The 23,704-nt window shown below is 38.0% G+C and overlaps 3 protein-coding genes across 5 annotated transcripts; 1 reads left to right on the forward strand and 2 right to left on the reverse strand.

Annotated features, from left to right (window-relative positions):
• Positions 1 to 537: 537 nt before the first annotated feature.
• Positions 538 to 2,415, reverse strand: LOC130736244 (uncharacterized). Its single transcript, XM_057588086.1, has one exon. It carries the CDS (start codon positions 2,413 to 2,415, stop codon positions 538 to 540), a length of 1,878 nt encoding a protein of 625 aa, XP_057444069.1.
• A 9,850-nt stretch (positions 2,416 to 12,265) lies between these two features.
• LOC130737802 (mediator of RNA polymerase II transcription subunit 21-like) lies at positions 12,266 to 16,355 on the forward strand. 2 transcript variants are annotated; one of them, XM_057589647.1, is made up of 5 exons: positions 12,266 to 12,449; positions 14,437 to 14,689; positions 15,135 to 15,212; positions 15,371 to 15,422; positions 15,867 to 16,355. In XM_057589647.1, the coding sequence occupies exons 2-5, from the start codon at positions 14,483 to 14,485 to the stop codon at positions 15,947 to 15,949; spliced, it is 420 nt and encodes a 139-aa protein (XP_057445630.1). In that variant the 5' UTR covers positions 12,266 to 12,449; positions 14,437 to 14,482; the 3' UTR covers positions 15,950 to 16,355. The 2 variants fall into 2 exon arrangements, with proteins under 2 accessions (XP_057445630.1, XP_057445629.1); XM_057589646.1 differs by lacking the exon at positions 12,266 to 12,449 and adding an exon at positions 12,839 to 13,085.
• A 751-nt stretch (positions 16,356 to 17,106) lies between these two features.
• Positions 17,107 to 23,461, reverse strand: LOC130737803 (uncharacterized). 2 transcript variants are annotated; one of them, XM_057589649.1, is made up of 10 exons: positions 23,267 to 23,461; positions 22,813 to 22,868; positions 22,169 to 22,705; positions 21,252 to 21,455; positions 20,701 to 20,868; positions 20,183 to 20,548; positions 19,564 to 19,643; positions 18,908 to 19,271; positions 18,219 to 18,431; positions 17,107 to 17,603 (listed from the first exon to the last, which is right to left on the reverse strand). In XM_057589649.1, exons 2-10 carry the CDS (start codon positions 22,846 to 22,848, stop codon positions 17,271 to 17,273), a joined length of 2,301 nt encoding a protein of 766 aa, XP_057445632.1. In that variant the 5' UTR covers positions 22,849 to 22,868; positions 23,267 to 23,461; the 3' UTR covers positions 17,107 to 17,270. The 2 variants fall into 2 exon arrangements, with proteins under 2 accessions (XP_057445632.1, XP_057445631.1); XM_057589648.1 differs by having other exon boundaries at positions 20,183 to 20,551.
• Positions 23,462 to 23,704: the final 243 nt, after the last annotated feature.

Consider the following 23,704-nt stretch of genomic DNA (forward strand, 5'->3'; position numbering starts at 1 on the left):
ACCATGTTGCTCCAGATGTTGGAACATATGGTTGCCCATCATGTTTTGAGCAAAATGCAGCCAATCAAAAGAACTACAATCTCCCCCTTTGGCAAATTTTTGCTAAAACATGGTCAGACAGCCAAACAATGCTAAAAACAACAAACTCATCCATTTGCACACAACAGCACACAGCATATGATGAACGTACCACCCTACTGAACAACATCAAACTTAGTCTGAAAACAACAAACTCATCCATTTGCACACAACAGCACACAGCATATGATGAACGTACCACCCTACTGAACAACATCAAACTTAGTCTGAAAACAACAAACTCATCCATTTGCACACAACAGCACACAGCATATGATGAACGTACCACCCTACTGAACAACATCAAACTTAGTCTGAACAAAAACACTCAAGCAACAGTACTAACAAGCAACAGTACCATTCTCCCCCTTATTAGCAGAAATTGTCAAAGGGTGCAGAGAAACAACAAAAGTCAACAAAATAGTACAACCATATTGAAGAGATGAAGGAACAAGGGCACTAATCACTAGTAGTATCATCATCAGAAGTACCAACATCATCTTGAGCATGAGCAGCAGCATTGTCTTCAAGAGGCCTCTTGCCTTTAGTCAACTGCAGAATGAGAGTGTCCACATTCTTCTTCCTCAATGTACAACTAGTAATTGTGTCCTGAAGCATCTTAGACACAGCAATAAGCGCAGCAATTGGAGTCTCAGGAGTCTTCTGAGAGGAAGTACCCTCCCCCTGAGTCATCTCAGCCAAACCAGCAACATCAGAAACATGGGCACCAGCTAGCAGCCTGGAATCAATAGTGAGAAGACTAGCTTTCTGGCTAGGAACCTCATCATCACGGAGAATTTGAGGATGTTGACTCAAAATAATCCCACAAATTAAACAAGGAAAACCAATAGGAAGCCTGACAGCAAAAGTTTCAGCATGCTTCATAGTTTGAGCAAAGACATATTCACCAAAATCAAACTGAGTTTGAGTTCCAACCAGATAAATTAATTTTGCCAAACCTGAAGAAACATCTGAGCTATGAGTGGTAGGAGCCCAATTTGCAGCACCAATGCGATTCAAGATAGCATACTTCACACTCAAATAAGTAGAAGACAGCAATCCTTTAGCAGGCCATACCATAGTCTGACCAGCCGTGAGTTCTTTAGTGATAGCACTCAATGACAGCTCTTCATTTCCTGTGGCAACAGTGCTCCTTCCCAAATACTGGTTAATGATCTCAGGTGAAAAATGGACACACTTACCACGCACAAAAACTTTCCTGAAATCAGGATGCCCAGAAACAGTGCAATTTGTAGTCACATTCACAATAAATTCTCTCACCAACTTGTCATAGCAGCCACCTATCTCAGTAACAGTTTTCAATAACCCAGCAGCCTCAAGAAGTTTCATAATTTCTTGACAATGCAGAATCTCACCAGTCAATTCCCTCTCTTGAGCAATCCTGCGCTGATAAACATACTTCCACTTACCAACACTCTCTTCAGAGTGAAAAGAAATGTTATCCAAAGGAGCAGCAGGCACATTTTCTGGAATTCGTTTCCCAATCTTGCGCTTCCGAGCAGCAGAACCAGTATCTGACTTATCCAACTCCTCAGTTGGAGTCTCATCAACAACAGGAGCAGCATTATCTTTGTGAACCTTTCTCTTGACATTCTGGACAACAGGAGTATCATCATCAAGAATAATGACCTTCTTGCTCTTCTTGTTCTCACTCAAACCCAAACCTAACTTCTTGCCAGAGGAACGCGTAGAGTACTTACGAACAACAGTCATCTTTTGCCTTTTTGAAGCAACAGAAGCAGAAGCACCAAGGGTGTTGACCAACACCTCATCAGATTCTGAGTTTTCAATAACATCCTGAACATCCTCGACATGCATAGTTTTATCAACAGAGGGAGTAGAGATGGGAACCATTACCTCTTCCTCAAGATGATCAGAATCCTTGTTGCAATCAGTATCAACACCGTGGCTTGATTGGTTGTTGCTTGGTGATGGAACAATTGGATCTACATTTGCATGTAAAACTTCCTTGAGAGGAGTTTCCAACACTTCAGTGATACGAGAATCATCAACATCGTCACCCGTACTTGGATTGATCTCAGCCTCGGAATTCACTCTCTGAGTAGCCTCAGAGCCTCTCGTTACCATCTTCCTCTTCGCTTTGGACGCATCTGACTTGGATCGTGCCTTTTTCCCTTTCTTCTTGTGCGGATCAGATGATGGTTGAGAGATACCTTGAGCAATTGCGATTTCACTGGTATGAGGAGAGGATTTGGAAACCCTTGAAGATTTTGGGGTTTTGGATTTCAGACCCATTACCTTTACTCCGTAAGCATTCATCTCAGGAGTGAGTTTCTTGCTAGAATCTTGACTCATGGTGAAGAAGACACACAGAAGGAAACACGGGTCTTCAAGAAAAGAATGGACGGTTTTGGAGTGAGTTTCAGAGATTGGAAGTTGCACAGTGGAAGTTGCAGGAGAGATTATCAAGAAACAATGGAAATTCCTGATTAAGCGTGTCTCAGAAGTAATAACAAAATAGCCGTTGGCACACAAAAATCCCTTTAATTGCTATAATTCCTCAAATAAACAGATACCCAATAACTGCCTCAATTTTTCAAACTGTGTGGCATCCAAAGCTTTGGTAAAAATATCTGCTAACTGCTTCTCAGTTGAGACATGTTCCAGAGTAACAGTACCATCTTCAACCAACTCCCTGATGAAATGATGACGAATATCAATATGTTTTGTTCTGCTGTGCTGAATTGGATTTTTGGATATGTTGATAGCACTTAGATTGTCACAAAACAATGTCATAACATCTTGTTGCACATTATACTCCTTTAACATTTGTTTCATCCACATCAACTGAGTGCAACTGCTTCCAGCAGCTATATATTCAGCTTCTGCCATAGAGAGAGAGACACAATTTTGCTTTTTACTGAACCAAGAAATTAGATTGCTTCCAAGAAAGAAACATCCACCTGATGTGCTCTTCCTATCATCAGCACTTCCAGCCCAATTCGCATCACAGTAACCTGTTAACACTGAATTAGTGTTGCGAGAGTACAAAATGCCATAATCACTTGTACCACTGATATACTTAATGATCCTTTTCACTTGAATGAGATGACTAGTCTTTGGTTCTGCTTGATACCTAGAACAGACTCCAACTGCAAAAGTAATATCTGGTCTGCTGGCAGTGAGATACAAAAGACTTCCAATCATGCTTCTATATAAACTAGGATCCACATCAGTACCTTTCCCATCCTTTGTAAGCTTGATATGAGTTGCAGCAGGAGTTCTTTTATGGCCAGCATTCTCAAGACCAAACTTCTTAACAATTCCCTTGGCATACTTACTTTGAGTGATGAATAAGGTATCTTCCATCTGTTTTACCTGAAGTCCCAGAAAGTAAGTTAATTCGCCTACAAGACTCATTTCAAACTCAGATTTCATTTGTTCAACAAATTGTTCCACCATATGGTTCGACATGCCACCAAACACGATGTCATCAACATAAATTTGAGCTACCATGAGTTCACTGCCATTTTTCTTAACAAACAAGGTTTTGTCAATGCCACCTTTGTCATAACCATTGTTGATCAGAAACTCTGTCAATCTTTCATACCAGGCTCTAGGTGCTTGTTTTAAGCCATACAGAGCCTTTTTCAATCTGTACACATGATCTGGAAAACTTGGATCTACAAACCCTTTAGGTTGTTCCACATAGACTTCTTCATCCAGGTAACCATTCAAGAATGCACTCTTGACGTCCATTTGATATAGTCTGAATTTTAGCAAACATGCTACTCCTAACAACAATCTGATAGATTCAAGACGAGCAACAGGAGCAAATGTTTCATCAAAGTCTACCCCTTCTATTTGAGAGTATCCCTGAGCAACTAGACGAGATTTGTTCCTTGTCACATTACCACTCTCATCAGACTTGTTCCTGAATATCCACTTAGTTCCCACAACATTTGCATCATCAGGTCTTGGAACCAATTCCCACACTTCATTTCTCTTGAACTGTCCCAGTTCCTCTTGCATGGATTGAATCCAGAACTCATCAGTCAGAGCTTCTTTGACATTCTTTGGTTCTATTTTTGATATGAAGCATGCATTAGAAACTAGATCCCTTGACCTTGTAATAACCCCATCATTCAGATCACCAATGATATTTTCTTTTGGATGTATCTTCTGAATTCTAATAGAGGGTTCTTTGGTAGCTAAAGGCAGTTGAGAGACAGTGTCTTCTTGTTCATTTTGGAATTGAATTGCTGGCTCATCTGGTTCCCCATTAGTATACTCATACGGTAGATCATCTTCATCATGTGCTTGTTCCGTTCTCTCATTGGATGTATCATCAACAACAACATTAATGGATTCCATCATGACTCTCGTGCGGATATTATAAACTCTGTAAGCTCTGCTGTTTCCAGAATATCCCAGAAATATTCCAACTTCACTTTTAGGATCCAGTTTTCTCCTATGTTCTCTGTCAGTCAGAATGTAGCACTTGCTCCCAAAAACATGGAAATACTTCACTGTAGGTTTCTTTCCTTTCCATAGTTCATACTGAGTGACTGTGTCTCCTTGACGAATAGTGACACGATTGTGAATGTAGCAGGCAGTGTTGATGGCTTCAGCCCAAAAATGATATGATAGATTTTTTGCATGCAACATAGCTCTAGCAGATTCTTGCAATGTCCTGTTCTTCCTTTCAACCACTCCATTTTGCTGAGGAGTGATAGGAGCAGAGAATTCATGTTTGATTCCTTCAGATGAGCAGAACTCAGAGAATTGACCATTTTCAAATTCTTTTCCATGATCACTTCGTATTTTGACAATCCCACTCCCTTTTTCCCTTTGCACTTGGAGACATAGTTCTTTGAACACTTCAAAGGTGTCTGACTTCTCCTTCAGAAATTCTACCCAAGTGAACCTGGAAAAATCATCTACACAGACAAAAACGTACCTTTTTCCTCCCAGACTTTCCACTTGCATTGGCCCCATCAAATCCATGTGCAGTAGTTCAAGCACTTTTGATGTAGTCAGATGTTGTAACTTCTGGTGAGACATTTTGACCTGCTTCCCAATCTGACATTCACCACAAACCTTTCCTTCTTGGATGTTCAACTTTGGTATCCCTCTAACTACTTCCTCAGCAACAATCCTTTTCATACTCTTAAGATTCAAATGACCTAACTTTTGGTGCCAGATTCTAACTTCATCTTCTTTAGACATCAAACATCGAGCAGACAAAGATGTTGTTTCAGAGGTCCACATGTAGCAGTTGTCCTTTGATCTAGCTCCTCTCATCAGCACATCCTTGTTCTTATTTTTGACAACACACCCAGACTGTTTGAACACCACCTTCAAGCCTTGGTCACAAAGTTGACTTATGCTGATCAAGTTTGCAGTTAACCCTTCAACTAGCAAGACATCATCAAGGTTTGGAGATCCTGTGTCAGACAATTTTCCAATTCCTCTGATCTTTCCTTTGGCTCCATCCCCAAAAGTAACAAAGCTCTTAGCATGTGGTTTCACTTTCTCAAGATAAATTTTTACTCCTGTCATGTGTCTGGAACACCCACTATCAAAGTACCAGTCTTCTTTTGATGATGCGCGCAGAGAGGTGTGAGCAATGAGAGCAGTAACATTAACCCTAGGCTTCCACTTTCTTTTGTCTGGACTTTTCTTTTCATCTTCTCGTGATACACCTTGAAGCATAGGATATCCATACAGCTTGAAGCAATATGGTCTAATGTGACCAAATCTGCCACAGTAATGACATCTCCAAGTTGAATTTTGATAGTTCCTGACTTGAGCATACGAATGTGTAACCGATTGCTGGGGCCTGTGGTTCCACATTTTAACATTTGATTGCCTTCCAATCTGCACATGTTCCTTGGTCATGTTCTGACTTGCCTTGTTAACAGCACGATAATCAAATCCTATCCCAGTCTTATCACCTGCACTTTTTCCCACATCAAGAATTTCATCCAGAATATCAGTGCTTTTGCTCATCATGCGAATGGACTTGGTCATTCCTTCCATTTTTGAGTTCAATAAGGCAACTTCTTCAGTTAGCTTCTTCTTCTCAGCTTGAAGGTCAAGGACTTGCTTCTTTTGTTGCTGACCATAGATACATGCTTCTTTCCACTTAGTGTAGAGAAGTTTATAGGCTTCAGCAAGTTCCTCATCGGAGATTTCCTTGTCACTGTCTCCATCATCTGAATCACATCTAACCATGAATGATGTTACTTTGTTTGCTGTTACATCTTCACCTTCAGTATCAGATTCATCATCAGACCAAGTGGTGACCATTCCTTTCTTCTGTTTCTTTAAGTATGTGGCACATTCAGCCCTGATGTGGCCAAAACCCTCACATTCATGACATTGAACTCCTCGGCCATTTCCTGCCTTGTCTTCATCTTTCATTTTTCTTTGAAATTGCTGATTCTTGAAGTTGTCAGGTCGTTTGTCTTGCATATTTGGCCTTGATCGTTTATCCAGCCTCTTCAAAACCTTGTTGAATTTTCTTCCCAGAAAAGCAATGGCTTCAGATATGCTTTCATTAGTTTCATTGTCAGACATATCATCATCTAAATCTGTGCTTGAGACAAGAGCAATGCTTTTATTTCTTTTCTCAGGTCTATCATTCTGAGTCATTTCAAAAGTCATCAAAGATCCAATAAGCTCATCCACCTTGATACTGCTTATGTCTTGAGCTTCTTCAATAGCAGTTACTTTCATGTCGAACTTCTTGGGAAGAGATCTGAGAATCTTTCTCACAAGTTTCTCCTCTGACATTTGTTCCCCTAAAGCGAATGAGGAGTTTGCCATATCACGCAGTCTCATATGAAAATCAGAGATGGTCTCATCTTCCTTCATCTTTAAGTTCTCAAACTGAGTTGTTAGAATTTGAAGCCTCGACATTCTAATTCTGGAAGTCCCCTCATGAGCAGTCTTGAGAATCTCCCAAGCATCCTTTGCCACAGTGCAAGTGTTGATCAATCGGAACATATTTTTATCCACTCCATTGAATATAGCATTCAGCGCTTTAGAGTTGCCCAACGCTTCCTCATCCTCTTCTTTATTCCATTCATCCTCAGGTTTCAATTCACCAACAGATGACCCTTCCTTGGGTATATTGACCGGATGTTTCCAACCTTTGACAATAGCCTTCCAGGTCTTGCTGTCAATTGATTTAAGAAACGCAATCATACGCGCCTTCCAGTAGTCGTAGTTGGTGCCATCCAGAATAGGTGGTCTATTCACAGAACCACCTTCCTTTGAGTTGTCCATTGGAACCGAATCAGTCTTCCCTGGAGCTCACCCAACCAGAACAGGGAACCTAGCTCTGATACCAATTGAAATTCGTATTCACCTAGGACAGATGTGATACACAATGTTGCAACAATGTGTAGCACAACAAAACACAATCAGAGTATCAATAATAAACAAACAGTTAAAACACAAGGAGTTGTTAACCCAGTTCGGTGAACATCACCTACGTCTGGAGGATACCAATCCAGGAGTCAATTCACTATCAAATAATAGTTCTCAGGTCACATAAAAGTCCCTCCTATACCTAAGTACTCCCCCTTAGTATAGAGCCTCTTATATGTTCACCACTATTACACAAGTGAATCAAGCTTAGCCCTTCTCCTCTAAGCTATGAGAAAACTTTCTCTAACTCCTAACAATCACTGCCACAGTGATCAAGACATGTTTATCAAAAACAGTTTGATGAGATTACAACTCAACTAAACAAATTCAACTCAGTACTTTGATGAACTAAAGCACTAAGTTGGTACAACACTCACAAGAGGACTCACAAACAAAACCCTAAAATCAATATCTGAATCTCTGAATCCGTGCACAGCTAGGGTTTACAAGTTCCTTTTATATAGACGTTCACTTGGGGCTTGGATCTTCAATGGGCTGAACGTCATAGAGTCCACTAACACACTTCTGGAAAGAATCTTCATGGAATCAAATCTTACCAGAATAAAATAACAGAACCAAGTAAAACAGAATTTGAGATAGACTTGGTCCATACGATATTAATCTTGTTACTTCAGCCAAGATTAAAACAAACACGCCTTCAGAAGATAAAACGCACAGCATAGGATAAAAACTTCTGAATCACCATACAGTTAGCAACCTCACAACAAGCTTGACTTTAACAACTGAACAAGCAACATATGTAATTCCACCATGTTGCTCCAGATGTTGGAACATATGGTTGCCCATCATGTTTTGAGCAAAATGCAGCCAATTAAAAGAACTACAACACTCAGCAACTAAGTCAGTATGCATGTTGCATGAAATGCAGATGGCGGTTAACCCAGTTAACCAAATGCATTCCGGAAACGGATGGACATCAACGGATCAATCCTAGCACCGGCAACGGTGGGACCATTTCTGCCCGCGTGCCTCTTACACCACACAAAGGTAGCCAGATCAGCAGTAAACCCGAAGGTCTGCCATTTCGGTCTGCTACTAAGAGTCGCCTAATAGCTCTCTTACGCGGAAATCCGGGTCTTATGACCATTTTGGAATCCACCGAGGTCCGGTATCACGCCGTGTATTAACCTCCTATGTGTGCATGAATGCAATGTGATTAGCCAAACAACGTCTCCGACCTCACTCGACACGTCGCCACGTGTTCTAGCTAACTTATTGTCTCTAAAAAGAATACCCTAAGGTAAAAGTCGATTCTGCGACAAAATACAATAATCGTAAAATGAGTGCAACCACTCACGATAACTCTTCGAGTCATCAATGCTCCCACGAAGTCTCACGCTTCAGTGGAGTCTCACACAATCACGAAGTCTCACGCTTCAGTGAAGTTTTATGCTCTCACGAGGTCTCACGCCTCAGTGAATTTACACACTTGCACGAAGTCTCACGCTTCAATGAAGTTCCATGCTATTCACGAGGTCTCACGCCTCAGTGAAGATCCATGCTTTTCACAAGGTCTCACGCCTCAGTGAAGTATCACGCATTCACAAGGTCTCACGCCTCGGTGAAGCTTCTCGGCACATCCCTTGGATGGCTAAACAACTGCTCAAAGAGCGAAGGAGTATCAACATACTCAGAACTTATCAATTCTCTCAACACTTGGATCCGACGACACTTCTCGTTTTCCAAAACTAAGATTTGCATCCTAAGCTTCCTTTCGAGTTTATTATCATTATTTGAAGATTTAGAGGTTGTTTAATGTCTTATGAGTTTTCTTTACAAAATAATATCCTTTTAGTCTTATCGCAAATCTTATAAGTTCTCGGGATCTCCTAATCCCCAAATGACTCCAGAGAATGTCTCGATCCATGAAAACCACAACAAGGCCCGAATCTCATTCGTCCTATCAAACTTTCCCCAAAATCTCAAAATAAAATCGGCATGACCTGCCCGCTATTCTCACTACTCAGAATCACAGATATCAGCGAAAGACATAATTACATCAACACAGTCAACAAACATGTCATATATCAACACATTCTAGAATAATCACGTAGCACTTAGCATATAAGGCATGCACCACACATCCTAGATTACCCACATAGCACATAGCATGTAAGTCAGTCTCAAAAACAGTCAGTAGATGAATCATCTACATTGTCAGCCGAAGCCTCAGAAAACATTTTTCCAATCAAACACAAACAAGTGCATAAACAGTAAATCAATGTCGAAAGCATCGACCCTAAGCATTAACTAAAGATTCAGTGAGTAGCCCTCACCTGTAGATTCTCCAGGATTGTCCTCTAACTCTTCTTCACAAGCAAAGCCTTGTTCCTCGGGAAACTCTTCAAATGAACCTTTAAAGTAAAACCACATAATTCTATCAAAATCTATCGGAAACTAAGCTATCAATACTAACTAAGGTTACACGAAGTAGCATATACTCCGAGGTACGATAATCTAGCGCGAAAGGACAAGTTTTTTTTTGAAAAAGAAATTTTCCTCCTCCCCCCTTAGGGTGCTCGGCCACTATTGGTAATTAGGTGGGTCGATTTTTCTTCGATCAAACTTGGTTCCTAGGTTATCATTAGTCGTAACTAAGGGTATTCTAGACTCGGAAAAATTATCGGATCAAAAACTGTCGCAGGGGTATTTTGGTCATTATTTTTAGCTCAGAAATTCAAAACTGAAATTTCAAAAAGCAAATTGGATGGGGACGTCACCAACGACGTTTATGACAACTAATCCTACTAGCACTAAGCTAAGGCGATATTTTTCAGCCCAAAGGACGAAGCTTTACCCCAAAATGGGTATTTTAAGCAGAATTGAAACTCGACGGTAGTTTTTCGAGAATCGGCGCAGTATTATTAGATAAACATACTCAGGAGAACGTAGGGAAGATGTTTAGAATCAAAAATGGAATTATCAAGATAGTTTTGCAAAAACCTCAAAACTATGAGCACAGAAAGACATAGAGAAAAGCTATGGAAAAGACGATCAGAGGTAAGGATTAGCGACTATACCTCGAAACCTTCAAGCAGCAACTGTTGGATCAACGATCAAGCAAGAAATGAAGAAAATCTCTTCTCCTCCTCCTCTTAGCAAACTCGCGGCCTTGGGTGGGTTTTTGGGTGAGTTTTGTGATTTTTTTCTCATTTCTTGGCTATATATAAAGGTTGGAAAAACGCGGGAAAATGAAAGTTTCGCGAATCTGATTTTTCCGGCTTCATTCTCCGTGAATTCTAAGATAGGTTTTGGCGACATAATACCAAAACTCAAAAGAGGTTTCCTTGTATTTTAGGTGACTAATGCAAAGTCGGTGTAAAACTATTTTACCCGATAAGTTACTTTTTGCATCGAATGTCGGAATAGAAAACTTCCTTCTGAAGAAAGATTGAAATCATCAAGAGAAATGGGTGTACGCGTGTAGAATCTTCATTTGAAGCTCCGAATAGAAAAAGTCTTCATCGTCGGTTGATTCTAGGGTTTTGAACTATCAGGGTTTTAGTTTCGGCAAACTTCCGAAGATTGGAATCGGACGTTCGTAGATCCTAGGGTTTCGCCTCGAAACGATTGTCGTATAAGGAATAAGAGAAGTTCTAACATTTCTCTGAAGATTTTTGGAATTAATTTCCATCGTGACTTTAAGTGAAAACTAGCTATATACTAGGGTTTCTGACCTAGGTTTAAGCGTATATCGATCGTGCTATACCTTTTATCGATTTTGATGAAATCCTTAGACTTTTCCTGAACTTTCTCCTTCATAAATTTATTTCATTTGGTAAACTCTTGTTCAGGTTTCCCTTCACGATACATCAACCCTAATCGTAAATGGAAATCTCTTCCACTTATCCTAAGCTTAAAAACTTGGGTCTTACATTTTGCGTATTACATGTAAACTAAAGTCTGCGAAATCGGAGACTAGTTTTTAAAATCCGGCCTTCTGAATTAAGTTGTCGGATTTTCTAATATTATTTTCACTTTGTAGATCTAAGTTTTTGGAACTGGAAAATAGACATATTGGAAATTTAAAAATCCATACATTTTGATTTTTGGATTTCTGATATGATGATTTTAACATTATTGAGTATTTGAATCATGTATGATGAAGAATAAGAAGTTCTCGGTTTTAATTTCTAGCTCTTGGTGTAAAGAATAAAGTGAATATTTTAAACATTAAATTACAAAATCATATATACGCAAAATCAAGTTAACAAATTCATTCTCTCGAGCCACAAGATAAATGCATGTCACTGAGTCATTACAAAATCGTAAATTATGGGAGGTGAATTTTATACCTTACAGGTTTTAGAATATGGTAGCATTAGTATAATTTCATGATTGTAGTATCGATAATTTTAAAATATATGTCGGATTTTAGAACCTGATTGGTCGCCATATTTTAAAACTTGGTACTGTCATTTCACTATCGGATTCTAAAATATGGAAAGACGAAGCTTCACTCCCATGGCAAAAAACTTCACACGGAGCAAAAAGAGGGGTAAAATGGCAAAGAGCATGAATGACTGTTACAATTGACGACACTAGGTTATATTAAATTCTTAACTTCTTGGAATTACGGTTGTCAAACTCAAAATTCAACTCGTGGACTCGATCGAGTTTGTAATTCTACATACTACATAGAGGAATGATGTTAACTCGGCCACAAACTCATTGTTTATGTGACTCAAACTCAGGTAGAATTCAGTAGAATCACCAAGTTTATTATTATTTCAAAATCAATCCCTAATCCTAGCATCAAAACGACACCGTACAGTAGGATTTTTCATATTCATCCCCGTTGTCTTCGGTTCGCACCTCTCTGTGACCGCGAGCTGCTTCGCCGCTGCAAGGACGCTTCTCCTCCGTCGCTCTCTGTCGATTTTCACTGCCGGAAACTTCTCCTCCATGCACCTTTGCTGTCACAGTGAATGGTGAGTAACTTCTGCGAATGTTCACTTCTTCTCCCCTTCACACCCCTTTGTTTATCTATTCAGTTTTGTGAATTTGGAATTGGAACCTTTAGCTTGATCCTACATTTTGTATGACCTGATCTCTATTCCGTTTTGCTAATTCCTAACGGAACTGAACCTCGAATCTTCTATCACTGAAGCACTGAACTGTTCTGTTTTGTCTGGTCCGTTAATTCATATCAGAATGTTGATTTGATTTCGTTCAGGGACGGACCCACATAGGGCCCGGGGGTTTCAGTTGAACCCCCTGAAAAAAAAAAATTCAACCTACCCCCTTATAATAGTTTTTTTTTGAACCTCCTGAAAATTTAATATTGCACCCTAGACCCCAACTCCTCTCTCTCACACTATAGTCACTAGTCAGATCTCTCTCTCCTCTCACAGTCACCACGCACGCACTCAGCACTCACGCTCTCATTCTCTGATTTCCAAGCACCACCACCGGCCACCACCACGCCGGCCGCCGCCGCCGCACCACCACGTGCCACTCTCCAGCCGTGCGCCCCTGCCTTTGGCTGTGCCTCTGCGGTTCTAATTTCTATGGGCATGGCTGATTTTTTCCTAACCCTAATTTATGTTTTCCCCTAATTTCTAAAGGTTATAATCTTCTAATTCTTCTAATTTCTGTTTATGAGGCAAATGGGGTTTTAGTAAAGTTATGTTCTTTGCAAATAAATTTTGAAATTTTTGCTATAATCATAGGCTATAATCATATTTGTGTATTTCAATACTGACAACATAGTTCTGATGCATACTTATTGTCTGATGCATACTTATTTCAATACTGACAACATAGTCCAGATTGAGCTGCTTCAATCTTGATGAATATGAATAATCAAGTGAGCAATGGTATATTTTTTTTGACTGATGCACTAGCAAAGGCAGGGTGTGACAGAACTGAGCCTCTTTGGGAGAAGCTGAACTGATCTGAATTTACTCTTGGTCTCTATTATTCGCTGCATGTTTCCTGCTGCTTCGTGCCTCAATTCTGTGTATTCTGCACTGGTGCTTTTTACATCTTAATGTGGTCATGAAAATGTGCTGTTGTTTTGCCTGCTTGCTTTGCTCCCTGCTGGTGGTAACCTGGGACCATTCATTCTCAGTCTCTTACGAATTGGAGTGGACTGTATGCTGGTTTAGTGTGATTGTTTTGTCCCCTGATCTCTTTTTTTGTTTCTGCCCCCTGTAGCTTAGTACCTTTGTGTTTTTAATGTTAATTTTACTTTTTCTGGCCTTGTGATCCTACTCTTGTGTGGATCTTAGGTGCTGTGTTTTGTACTGGTTCCTTGGGCTCTCTTTTTGCTCTTGGTTCCCTTTCTATTTCAATAAAGCTTATGTTTCCAAAAAAATAAATAAACATATTACAGTTGTTTTTAATTATATTTTTATCGATGTGCTCATTTGAAAAATTTGAACCCCCTGACCCCGGGGTCCTGGATCCGCCACTGATTTCGTTAATGTATCTTCAAATGTACTAGTATACCGTCTTTGTACACCATGATTGACAAGTTTTCTTTAGGCCATGTTTGGATTGATGGTAGGGAATGGAATAAGATTGAATGTTTTTATGTTCCATTGTTTTGCTATGTTAAATGAGGATGAAATGGGAAGGAGAGTGATGGAATCCATTCCATCTATTCCACTATTTACCATTAGTTTTCATACCCCCAAGTTGTATGGAATTGGATGGAATGGAGACACTCTGCAACTATTCAAGCTATAAAATTATTTTTCTATGCCTATTATTTTGCATTTTGGTAAACTCTTACAAGTTTACGAGTAGGAGTAGGACTACGAGTCGAGTAGACTTTGAGATTATGTAAAATCGCGTGTTTGACAACCTAGTAGCTCCAAAATGCTGTTGGTTTTTGAATATGTGCTTTATTTTGTACATGCATTCATACATATAAAGATATAGGTAACCTTAAAGTTGTTTGTTATTTTGTAGTTGAACTTCATCAAGTCCAAGTTTCCTCCAGAAAGGTGTTTTGATAATGGATATAATCTCTCAGTTACAAGAGCAAGTTAATTTGATTGCGAATTTAGCTTTTAATACCATTGGGACATTGCAAAGGGATGCTCCTCCTAATCGGATCTCACCAAATTACCCTGAACCACCTGCACAACCTACAGAGGATGGGGCAACTTTTTCAGAACAGCCAAAGTTGATGAGTACTGGCTTGGTGAAGGCTGCTAAGCAGGTATATAGCATTTTAGTTTGAAGTTTAAAGGAATGTTTGAAATATGTTTAAAAAGTTTCTCAGAAGTTTTGATTAAGGAAATGTAGGGTCATATATTTTAAAGAATACTAAGGTTGGATAGGTGATGATATGGTTTCTTGCAGAAAGAATATGTATATTACTTGCATAATAAAGTAATTTGATTGTCCTTTAAGGATAGGCCAAGAAATAAGGCGCGGTATCCAGTTGCATGGTTCTCTAAGAGGATACCTTGAACAGTTCTCGTTTTGAAAATTTTAACTGATATTGGACATATGCTAAGTACCAAATTAGCCAATCAAGTCTAGCCTATTTATTTCTTAATTTTTTCCCGTTGTACCTCATTAGTCATTATGTATCGTCTTCTGTATGTTTAGTAGACCACTCATGTATGGTCCATTGAAATATGTCCTTGCTTCTTCTGCAGTTTGATGCACTGGTTGCAGCGCTTCCAATAGCTGAGGGAGGTGAAGAAGCACAGCTCAAGAGGATTGCCGAACTACAAGTATGGAAATCACAGCTCGCTGATTCTTTCTTTATATGTGATTGATTTTGGGATAGTTAGTTTTTTTTTTAATACTATTTGGGGCAGTTAGTTACTGATTATCCAACTGTAACAAGCAGTATAATGTCTATACATTGTTTCTGGATTTTACCTTCCAGGCTGAGAATGATGCAATAGGCCAAGAACTTCAGAAGCAATTGGAAGCTGCAGGTTTATCTCTAGTTTTCCATGTTTATATTGGTTTCTCTTAAATGAAAGTTTAAATTCATGTAAAATAGTGGAAAAAGATGTCTTGGTGCATGATTTTTACATATAGCAAATAGCAGCATTGTGTTTAACACTTAAACTGGAGAAAAATGAATTCAAAATACCGAAGTGGTTTGTTCATGTATAAAGCAACTTGCAGGCTTTACTACTCTAGTGATTTGGTACTGATATGCAGGTATCTAGGATTGGCTTTAAATTCTTATTCAAACTAAGTCTCTCAAAGTAACATGTAAAGTAATATGCATTAACTTCTTTGTGCTGAAAATGCAGTAATTTAAAACAATAAACAAGTTTATGCATATTTGGATTATAGGAGGTTGAGTTTTTACACTGCTTCTTGATTTAGGTCATGAGACTGCCTAACATGTTGTGTGTTCTTGATGTCAGAGAAGGAATTACATCAGGTTCAGGAATTGTTTAGTCAAGCATCTGATAATTGTTTGAACTTGAAGAAACCGGATGTCAATTAGTTGCTTGTGTTGCTGGTGAAGCTGGAGACGAACCAGAACCACAGTTTAGCTCATCTTGACATGGATCTTGGCCTCCTGTGTGGGGATTTTTATCTTTTGCATGAAGTCATTTATACAGGAGATAGCTATATGACCTTTTTAGAAACAATCCACCGTTAAGATAGTGGTAATTATATTGCTCCTCCCGGAGGAAAGGCTTAATATTACTCTTCGGTGTTTGGATCATTTTATAGCGTGATAGTTCTTGAGTGAAGCTCTTTAAATGTGTGATTTAAGTATCATTTACTTAGTCGTGCATAGTTTGATTTGAATGACTATCTGCTACAACAAATACAACTGATTTGGGTGGCACAGATACAGATTCAATTTTATTCTATTTTCAAATTGAAGATTTATCACTTATGCATGATAACTTGTAAGCTATATCTCCACGTAGAATCAGCTTGTTTTGAATTTTATTCTTTTCGTGATAGTAGTGGAATAACCGGTGCGATGTTAAGTAAATAATTTACAAGTGTGTTTTTTCATGAAATTGAGTTTTTAAACGTGTATGTATATATAAATATTTCAATATGTATTCAGAAATGAATTGAAGATGTATAGCTAATAAAAACCAGACCTTATCAGTCAATCTAACCGGTTGAATCATGAAAATGTCAATTGACCAGTTAATTTGACTTAAAAATTGGTTACTCTCAGATTCGGTGAAAATTAGCAAAGAAAACTTTGATCTAAGCTTTGATCAAAATTGGTGAAACCTGATAAAATAAATGATGTTAATGAATCAGCTATTCTTTTTATATTTTTATTTTTAACTTGATCAAAGATATAACAAGGACTAAAAAGCATTATATTTGCTTGTGATTTGTGAAGAACGCTGGCTTCGACAATGCAAACATTTTTGTTTGATAAAATGGAGGGAATGCAAGCATTTTTCAAAGGCTTTTTCAAACTTATAAATTTGACATTATATAATGAGTAATATTATATTCTTATTAGATAGAAATCTAGCATTAAACAAATAAGTACAATTTGATTCGTAAACTAATATACATTTTTTCAAGTCTTAATCATACTGAAATAAATTTTCATATAACTTTTTTAACTATCTCTTGCAATGAATGAAAAGAATATGCATGATCAGTGCACTGAACGGATACATGAGAATGAATAAATATTTTCCTTTTCTTTGGGTTGGGGCTTACAAGTTACAATACAAAACGTTGGTTTAGTACGTGACGCTGCACGATTATCATAGGCTATTAAGTAACTCATAAAAAGCCAAAGTGGCCTAATCTATACAATGTGCTGTTAAGATGTTTCATTCACGAAGCTGTTTAGTCCAGTCAAATGGTTCCCACTCTTTGGCAAAGCTAGCGACTGCTTGCTTTTGAACCTCCACTGCTTCGTACCTTCGGCGCCTATACATGTCTTCATCCGCCAACTGTAGCATGCCTCTTAGCACATTGAACCCTAAGCTGCCATTGAACTGTGTTTCATCATCGATAACGTGGACAAAACCTTTGTTCAGACCAAACTCAACATGAAAATAAGGAAAGTTCTTCGGAATTGAATTGCGCAATCCCTTTTGGCTTGTGTCAATAAGCTTCTTGGCATTGTGCTGGCTCCACTCATCTTCAGCTTCATCAATTGCCTGTGATGAAGTCAATTTAAGGACAGTGAGTTCATAATTTCAATTACACATACGGAAAAAATGAAATACATTGATATAAATAAAAAATGGATAGAATGAAAAGTACCATCAATAATAACAAAGCACAAGATACAATGGATCTATTACCAAAGGCATTGGATTTGGAATACCAATAATCTCAAATGAAAACTAGATAAATTGGGTGATACACTGATACTAGAAATATCATTTAGAAAACCTATTCAGGTTCTGCTAGTATGCTTTTTAACCATATGGCACTCATCAAAAGACTATTCAGATCAGGATTTTTGCAAAGTTTGGCCCCTTATACCATCTGGATACACAATTCAAGCCTCAACAAGGCATCAGCGATGTCTACATAGATTGCTATGATAGTTCAGCAATGACTCAAGAAACTAAGAAAGAAACAGTAAAAGAATATTTTCATGCTAGCTTTTAGAAATCAACATAGAGACACAACTATGTTCAACCTAATAGATTTATAATTCATTTCAAAGATGCACAAATGAAAAGCATTGATACTGGACAGAGAAGCAATCAAATAGCAATGAAGTACAACACAAAATAACAAAGAAGCAAAGTTTGGCACCTCACCTTTTTAAAGTATAAAGGAGCCTCTTTAGCAATGTCTTGTGGTAAAGGAATACATTCAACCATACAATGGCGGCGCTGTTGTGCCAATCCCATCACAGTTTCAAGAAAAACTACCTCCTTCTCTTGCTTTGCAAACATCATAATCAAACATTTCTTGAAGTTTCGAATTTCCACCCACACATTATCATCCACGGTTCTTGTAGCTGATTCATGCTGTCATATAAAGGATGAGACAAAGTTACAGAAGAAAAAAACTGTAAGAATAATAATAACAAAGTTCCTTATTGCACAAACCAACAGGTTCAAAAAACTGTTGATCCACTTTCAATTCACATGACATTTATACAACTTAATGTTACTTCCACACATGCAATAACACTACATCTTATCAAGTTAACATCCTAAAATTAAGAAGGCATCAAATACAAATCAATCCTTATTAGTCATTTCTATTATGATCTCAATATGCCGCTGGATGGTTGGACTCACACCATCCATTAAGCAAATGTTCTAGTCATAGTCATAGAGGAAAATCTTCAGGTGTGAATCCTATGATAAAAAAATAATCTATTAAATAACTTAAATCACTTGTATTAGAGGGATTGTATTCAATATACGACATGCTAGGGCTGCTGTCAACTAGGTGCACCTTTGAAAGGAAAACTAACAGTAGCAGAAATCAAACTCACATGGATGGGTAAAATGCAGCAATGACCAGGCACCACAGGCTGCCTCTGTGGCAACATAAGGTAGGTAAAATTGGCAATAGACACAGTGAGATGCATAGGCCGATTTGGATTCTCTAAGCAAAAGAGGCAGCGCTCTTGCTGGGTCAAGAACCGACTCTCATTCATCCTTTTCGGGATAGTATTTCGGTCATCGCCTCCTTGCTTCTTTCTATTCTTTTTGGTTGGACCATCTTCAAAATCGTATTCGTCGTCAGGCTGTGTAGAAACTTTAAACTGCTTGTTCTGCATGATCTTGCGGGCAAGATGCATATCAGCGTCATCCTCTCCTTTCTTCTGTTGAGCAGATATCTTCTGTATAGCATACCTTGAATAAAGTAAAGTGTGAACGTTGAAACCATACGAAATAATAAAATATTACAGAATACATAAAGCTCTAGAAACCAATAACACTGATGCAGCAAATCAAACATGTTTATGAACAAACACACAAGAATAAAGAAATGCAAACAAAATCAAAGACAACATAATTTAGCGACACTATGTTTTGGTTCTATATAAGAAAATTCACCTATTTTTGACATCATAAATGAATAAATCAAGTAATGAACAGGACCAAGGGAAAAAAGTATACACAGAATTCCAAGACGGTAAAATACCTGCTAGAACTTCCATCGGTTTTTGATCTAATCGTATGATCTTGATTGGCTTGGGTAGTGTTCAAAACCTTTGCTTCTTGCTGCCACCAAAACAAGAACAAAATCCAGAAAATGGAATCAGAATAATTACAAATCTAGAAGGATAAGCTTTGGTAGACTATATATAAACTCAATAGACTATACTAACCCCACTTCCTACTAAAGCAATATAAATTAAAAGCAGAAAGCAAAGAAAGAAGTTAGTATTGCAAAGCTCCTCTTAATTCCCCAGTCTCCTACCATCTTAAAAATCTCCCTTCCAAGAAAAAGTAATAGAAAAGATAAAGATAAAACATAACTCCAATAAGAATGCAGCAAAACATAATTCCAGGGCGAGTGATATAGCAAAACGAACAAAAAAGAAATCATAAAAAACAAGTGCCAAACACTGATGGCTGTCTCTATTTTATCATGTCTGGTAAGAAAAAATATACTAATTGAACACAATGCCAAATTCAACTCTGAAGGGAAGCACAAAATGGATAAGACAAAAAAAAGATGCATCAATTTAAACTGCAAAAATCATAAGAGGCAAACACAGTCTATACGAGAGGGCTATTCTCTCATTATATGGTCTTACCATTAGTTTGTCAGCTTCTTCATTCTTTCCTTTCAAGCGAAGTTGCATAGCCTTAGCTGCCAACTGGTTTGCACTCATCTCATTCTTAGCTACTGCACTTCTTTCCCCTGGAGTGTTTGCTTCTGATGGAACCTTTTTTGTCTCAACACTTCCCAAGACAGAGCCATCAGAATTACTGCTCTTGCCAGAAATATCACGTAGAAAGCTCCCATCATTAGCAAATTTATTTAAGCTGGATGCTGCAGCAGATATGACCTCAGCACCCTCCGCTACATGTTGGCCTTTGCGCTTTCCCCATGATAAAGAGTCTCGAACTTTCGGTTCTCTCATTTCATCGCGCCGAACAGAAACATTTTTTATGTAGTCCTGCTAGTGTTTATACGCAAAATTCAGTGAAGTGTAAGAGACTTACTTCAGAATTCCAGAACAGTGAGATTAAAAACTATAAAAATTTATCGAAAAATAGACTAAGAAACAAGAAAGAAATGCAATGACTATGTAGCTGTTCTCGAAGTTACCCTTTTAGAATCCCCTTGAGTAGGCTTTTCAGAATCTGGTAAGTTTTCTTTACTTGTCCCTTTTTGTCTTATTTTAATAGCGCGTAGATGAGCACGAGCTGGGGCAGCTGAGCGTGACGCAACAGATACAGTCAATTCACCAAGAGAACCCCACCTTTCTTCCACAACCTGTGAATAACCACACAGTTTACGAGCCGTTAAAGTATTGAACTGGAATTGAAGTATAGAATCATAGATAGGAAGAACAAGAATTAATCTGTCATTGGAAAATGATATCTGAACTGAAAAGGAGAGGATTCTCCTACCAAGGGTCTGTTCTACAATGTAACATATGCTTTCTAACAGTCCAGAACGATCACTCTACCATTACATCCCCTCTATAGTTATCTAACTGGTCTTAACTGTCAAAGTGATTATTTTGTTTGTCTTCCCTTTATTCTTTCAAGCAAATACCCTACTGTCCTAACAGAATAGCAATTTTTTTACAAGAGTGGGGAAGAAAATGTATGAAAAATAGAAACAAAGAGTATCTGAAAAGAATGGCATAAAACCTCTTGAAAGTTCCGTCCTTCTCGGGCTGCTTGCTCTTGGGCTCGCTTTAAGGCTTTAAGTCTCCAACTTGCTCCTCCATCCCCGACAAGGGAAGAAGATAGAAGTTGACCTGCACCAATTTTTCCCTCTTCACTTTCTTCTGGAAAACCACTTCCACCGTCCTTCAGATATGGATTCAATTCCTTAGGATTCACCTTCTCAGGCTGAAAAAGAAAACAAAGTATTTTGTCCTCTTAATAAATTACATTGACCACAAGATTAAAAGATGAAGACCAGCTGCAAATGAAATGAAAACATTTAAGATAGGCCAGAAATAGGCATACACTTCCCCCTGTTGGAGTCAACTAGAAAAGTAAAATATTGTTTCCTCATTCATCATTCAAAGGAAAACACATAAACATAGATGATAAATATTAAAAGATTTTCTTATATGAAAAAATTAGACATACATGATTATAGACTGATTCTCATGTAGAAGAAGGCTAAAGCCTCAAAGGGCACTAGCTTACCGAACCAAACTATCCCATACTCTTTTTTCAGTTTCTGAGAAGATATTTAATAATTTTTTTCTTTTATTCTTCCATCTTTCACTCATCTTTCAATTTTCATTTTTTTAGGGTGAATGATGACAATATAAGAAGGGTAGTTTCTTTAAGATTTTTATTTCTTCTATCATTTTATTCCTAAATATTTTATCTTTCCCTCGTTAGTCATCCTTTCATTTCTAGTAAGCAACGCCATGAAAATGAGAACACAATTTGATTGATAGAGGGTTCATAGCAAAGCAATAAAAAACAGAAAACAATGAGATTTCCTTTGAAAATGAATATAAATATTGAACCTGACAGGAGATCACAAAGGCATATTAACGACTGAGAGGGGGAGGGAATTTTGATACTGAATTAGTGTGACATACCTCCTCGACTGGAACTTCCTCTAACAACGGCTCCTCTGTTTCTGAAACCGCAGGCCTCTTACTTTCAGACCTAAGCATCCAATCCAAACCCATCTCTTTCCTTGTAATTTCCTGCTCATCACCTTTGTTCTTGTTCATTTTACTCCCATCCTTTCTATCTGACTTTTGGCGCTTCCCTTTTCTATCACCACTATCAGAAGAAGACAAATCTTCCTCAGATGCATATTCTTTTTTACCACTCTTGGATCTTGATTTCCTTGTTGATCTCTTACCAGAATAATCCGACGAATCATCATCATCCCTCTTCTTTTTCCCTTTCCTCTTTCGTCTCTTGTCATCTTGGTCACTTTCACTTTCAGAATTTTCCTCCGATGAATACCACTTCTTCCTTCTCGAGCCTTTCTTTACCCTATCAAGCTCTTCATCATCAGAAGAAGAGCTGTCCCTTGATCCCTTTCCTTTCCTCTCATGCTTTTTCCTCCTACTATCCATTTTTTTCTTTTCTTTGGGAGCAGAATTCAAGTCCTCATCTTGTATCTAGTACACACAGAGCAACGCAAGTACAAAACAAAACATAATCAGACCTAGCAATGCGAAATAACAACACTAGCACTATGATAAAAAAGTATGGTAACTACACAAACCTGGTCACGAGGAATGAACTTCACCCCAGAAAGCATTTTGTAGATTGTGGCAATGCCTGCATAATAGTGAAACAATAAGAATTAAAAAAAAGGAAAATTTATAGATAGATATCATATCATAAGGGTGTTGAATTGAAATATAACACATTACTACTATGAATGACAGGTTCTGTTAGCAAATAGCTAAATTTATAAACTTATGTTTACCATCCTTCACAGTAGCTGAAATTGCAACTAACTACTAACATCCTTGAATGAAGCATGGATTTAAGTATGGAAAAAGCAAAGTAAATCAACTCTAAGCTCAAGAAAACTAGTGGTCAAAATAAGATTTTAGCAATATAGAGTTGATCAAACAAGCACTCCCTTCAACAGTTCAACCCATCTATCTATACATTCTCTAACCAAATATGGAGTACGCAGTCATAGAAGAAAAATCGAAATTAACAGCTACCTTCGAAAAGGAATGTGGGATCGAGAGAAAGGAGGGTCGCGGACTCCGGCGCCGTGGACAACTCCGGCGACTGGCGGTGAAAGTCGCAGATGGAGATCGCTGACGGCACCTAACGGGTACGAGGAAAATTTCAGAGACAGACGAGAGAGACACAGATTCTCAAATACTGATTCCAGGAAATTGTGTCTATTTTTTTTTCTGAAGAAATTTTTATCTAGGGTTGGGTTGTAAATTCACTAAATTGTAATGTAACTTATAATCCAAATTAAACCAATTAAATTGATTCACTTTTTTTTACATTAAATTTTAACCAAATCAATTATAATCTCGAATTTATCTTTTTCGACCCCGAACCAATCTGATAACTTATCTTTTGGTATTTATATCTATTTTTAGTTTAAAATATATATATCTACTTTTATTTTTATTTTGAAGAAT

This window comes from Lotus japonicus, chromosome 2 (assembly GCF_012489685.1).
Source record: "Lotus japonicus ecotype B-129 chromosome 2, LjGifu_v1.2".
In the NCBI taxonomy this organism is placed as follows: Eukaryota; Viridiplantae; Streptophyta; class Magnoliopsida; order Fabales; family Fabaceae; genus Lotus; species Lotus japonicus.

Coding starts and splice junctions, on each gene's coding strand:
- LOC130736244 (XM_057588086.1), bottom strand. CDS start 2,415: ATGAGTCAAGATTCTAGCAAGAAACTCACTCCTGAGATGAATGCTTAC.
- LOC130737802 (XM_057589647.1), top strand. CDS start 14,483: ATGGATATAATCTCTCAGTTACAAGAGCAAGTTAATTTGATTGCGAAT. Junction 14,690..15,134: donor TGGTGAAGGCTGCTAAGCAG/GTATATAGCATT, acceptor CTTCTTCTGCAG/TTTGATGCACTGGTTGCAGC. Junction 15,213..15,370: donor AGAGGATTGCCGAACTACAA/GTATGGAAATCA, acceptor TTTACCTTCCAG/GCTGAGAATGATGCAATAGG.
- LOC130737803 (XM_057589648.1), bottom strand. CDS start 22,848: ATGCTTTCTGGGGTGAAGTTCATTCCTCGTGACCAG. Junction 22,706..22,812: donor AGTTCATTCCTCGTGACCAG/GTTTGTGTAGTT, acceptor TGTGTGTACTAG/ATACAAGATGAGGACTTGAA. Junction 20,869..21,251: donor AAGGACGGAACTTTCAAGAG/GTTTTATGCCAT, acceptor GGTTATTCACAG/GTTGTGGAAGAAAGGTGGGG.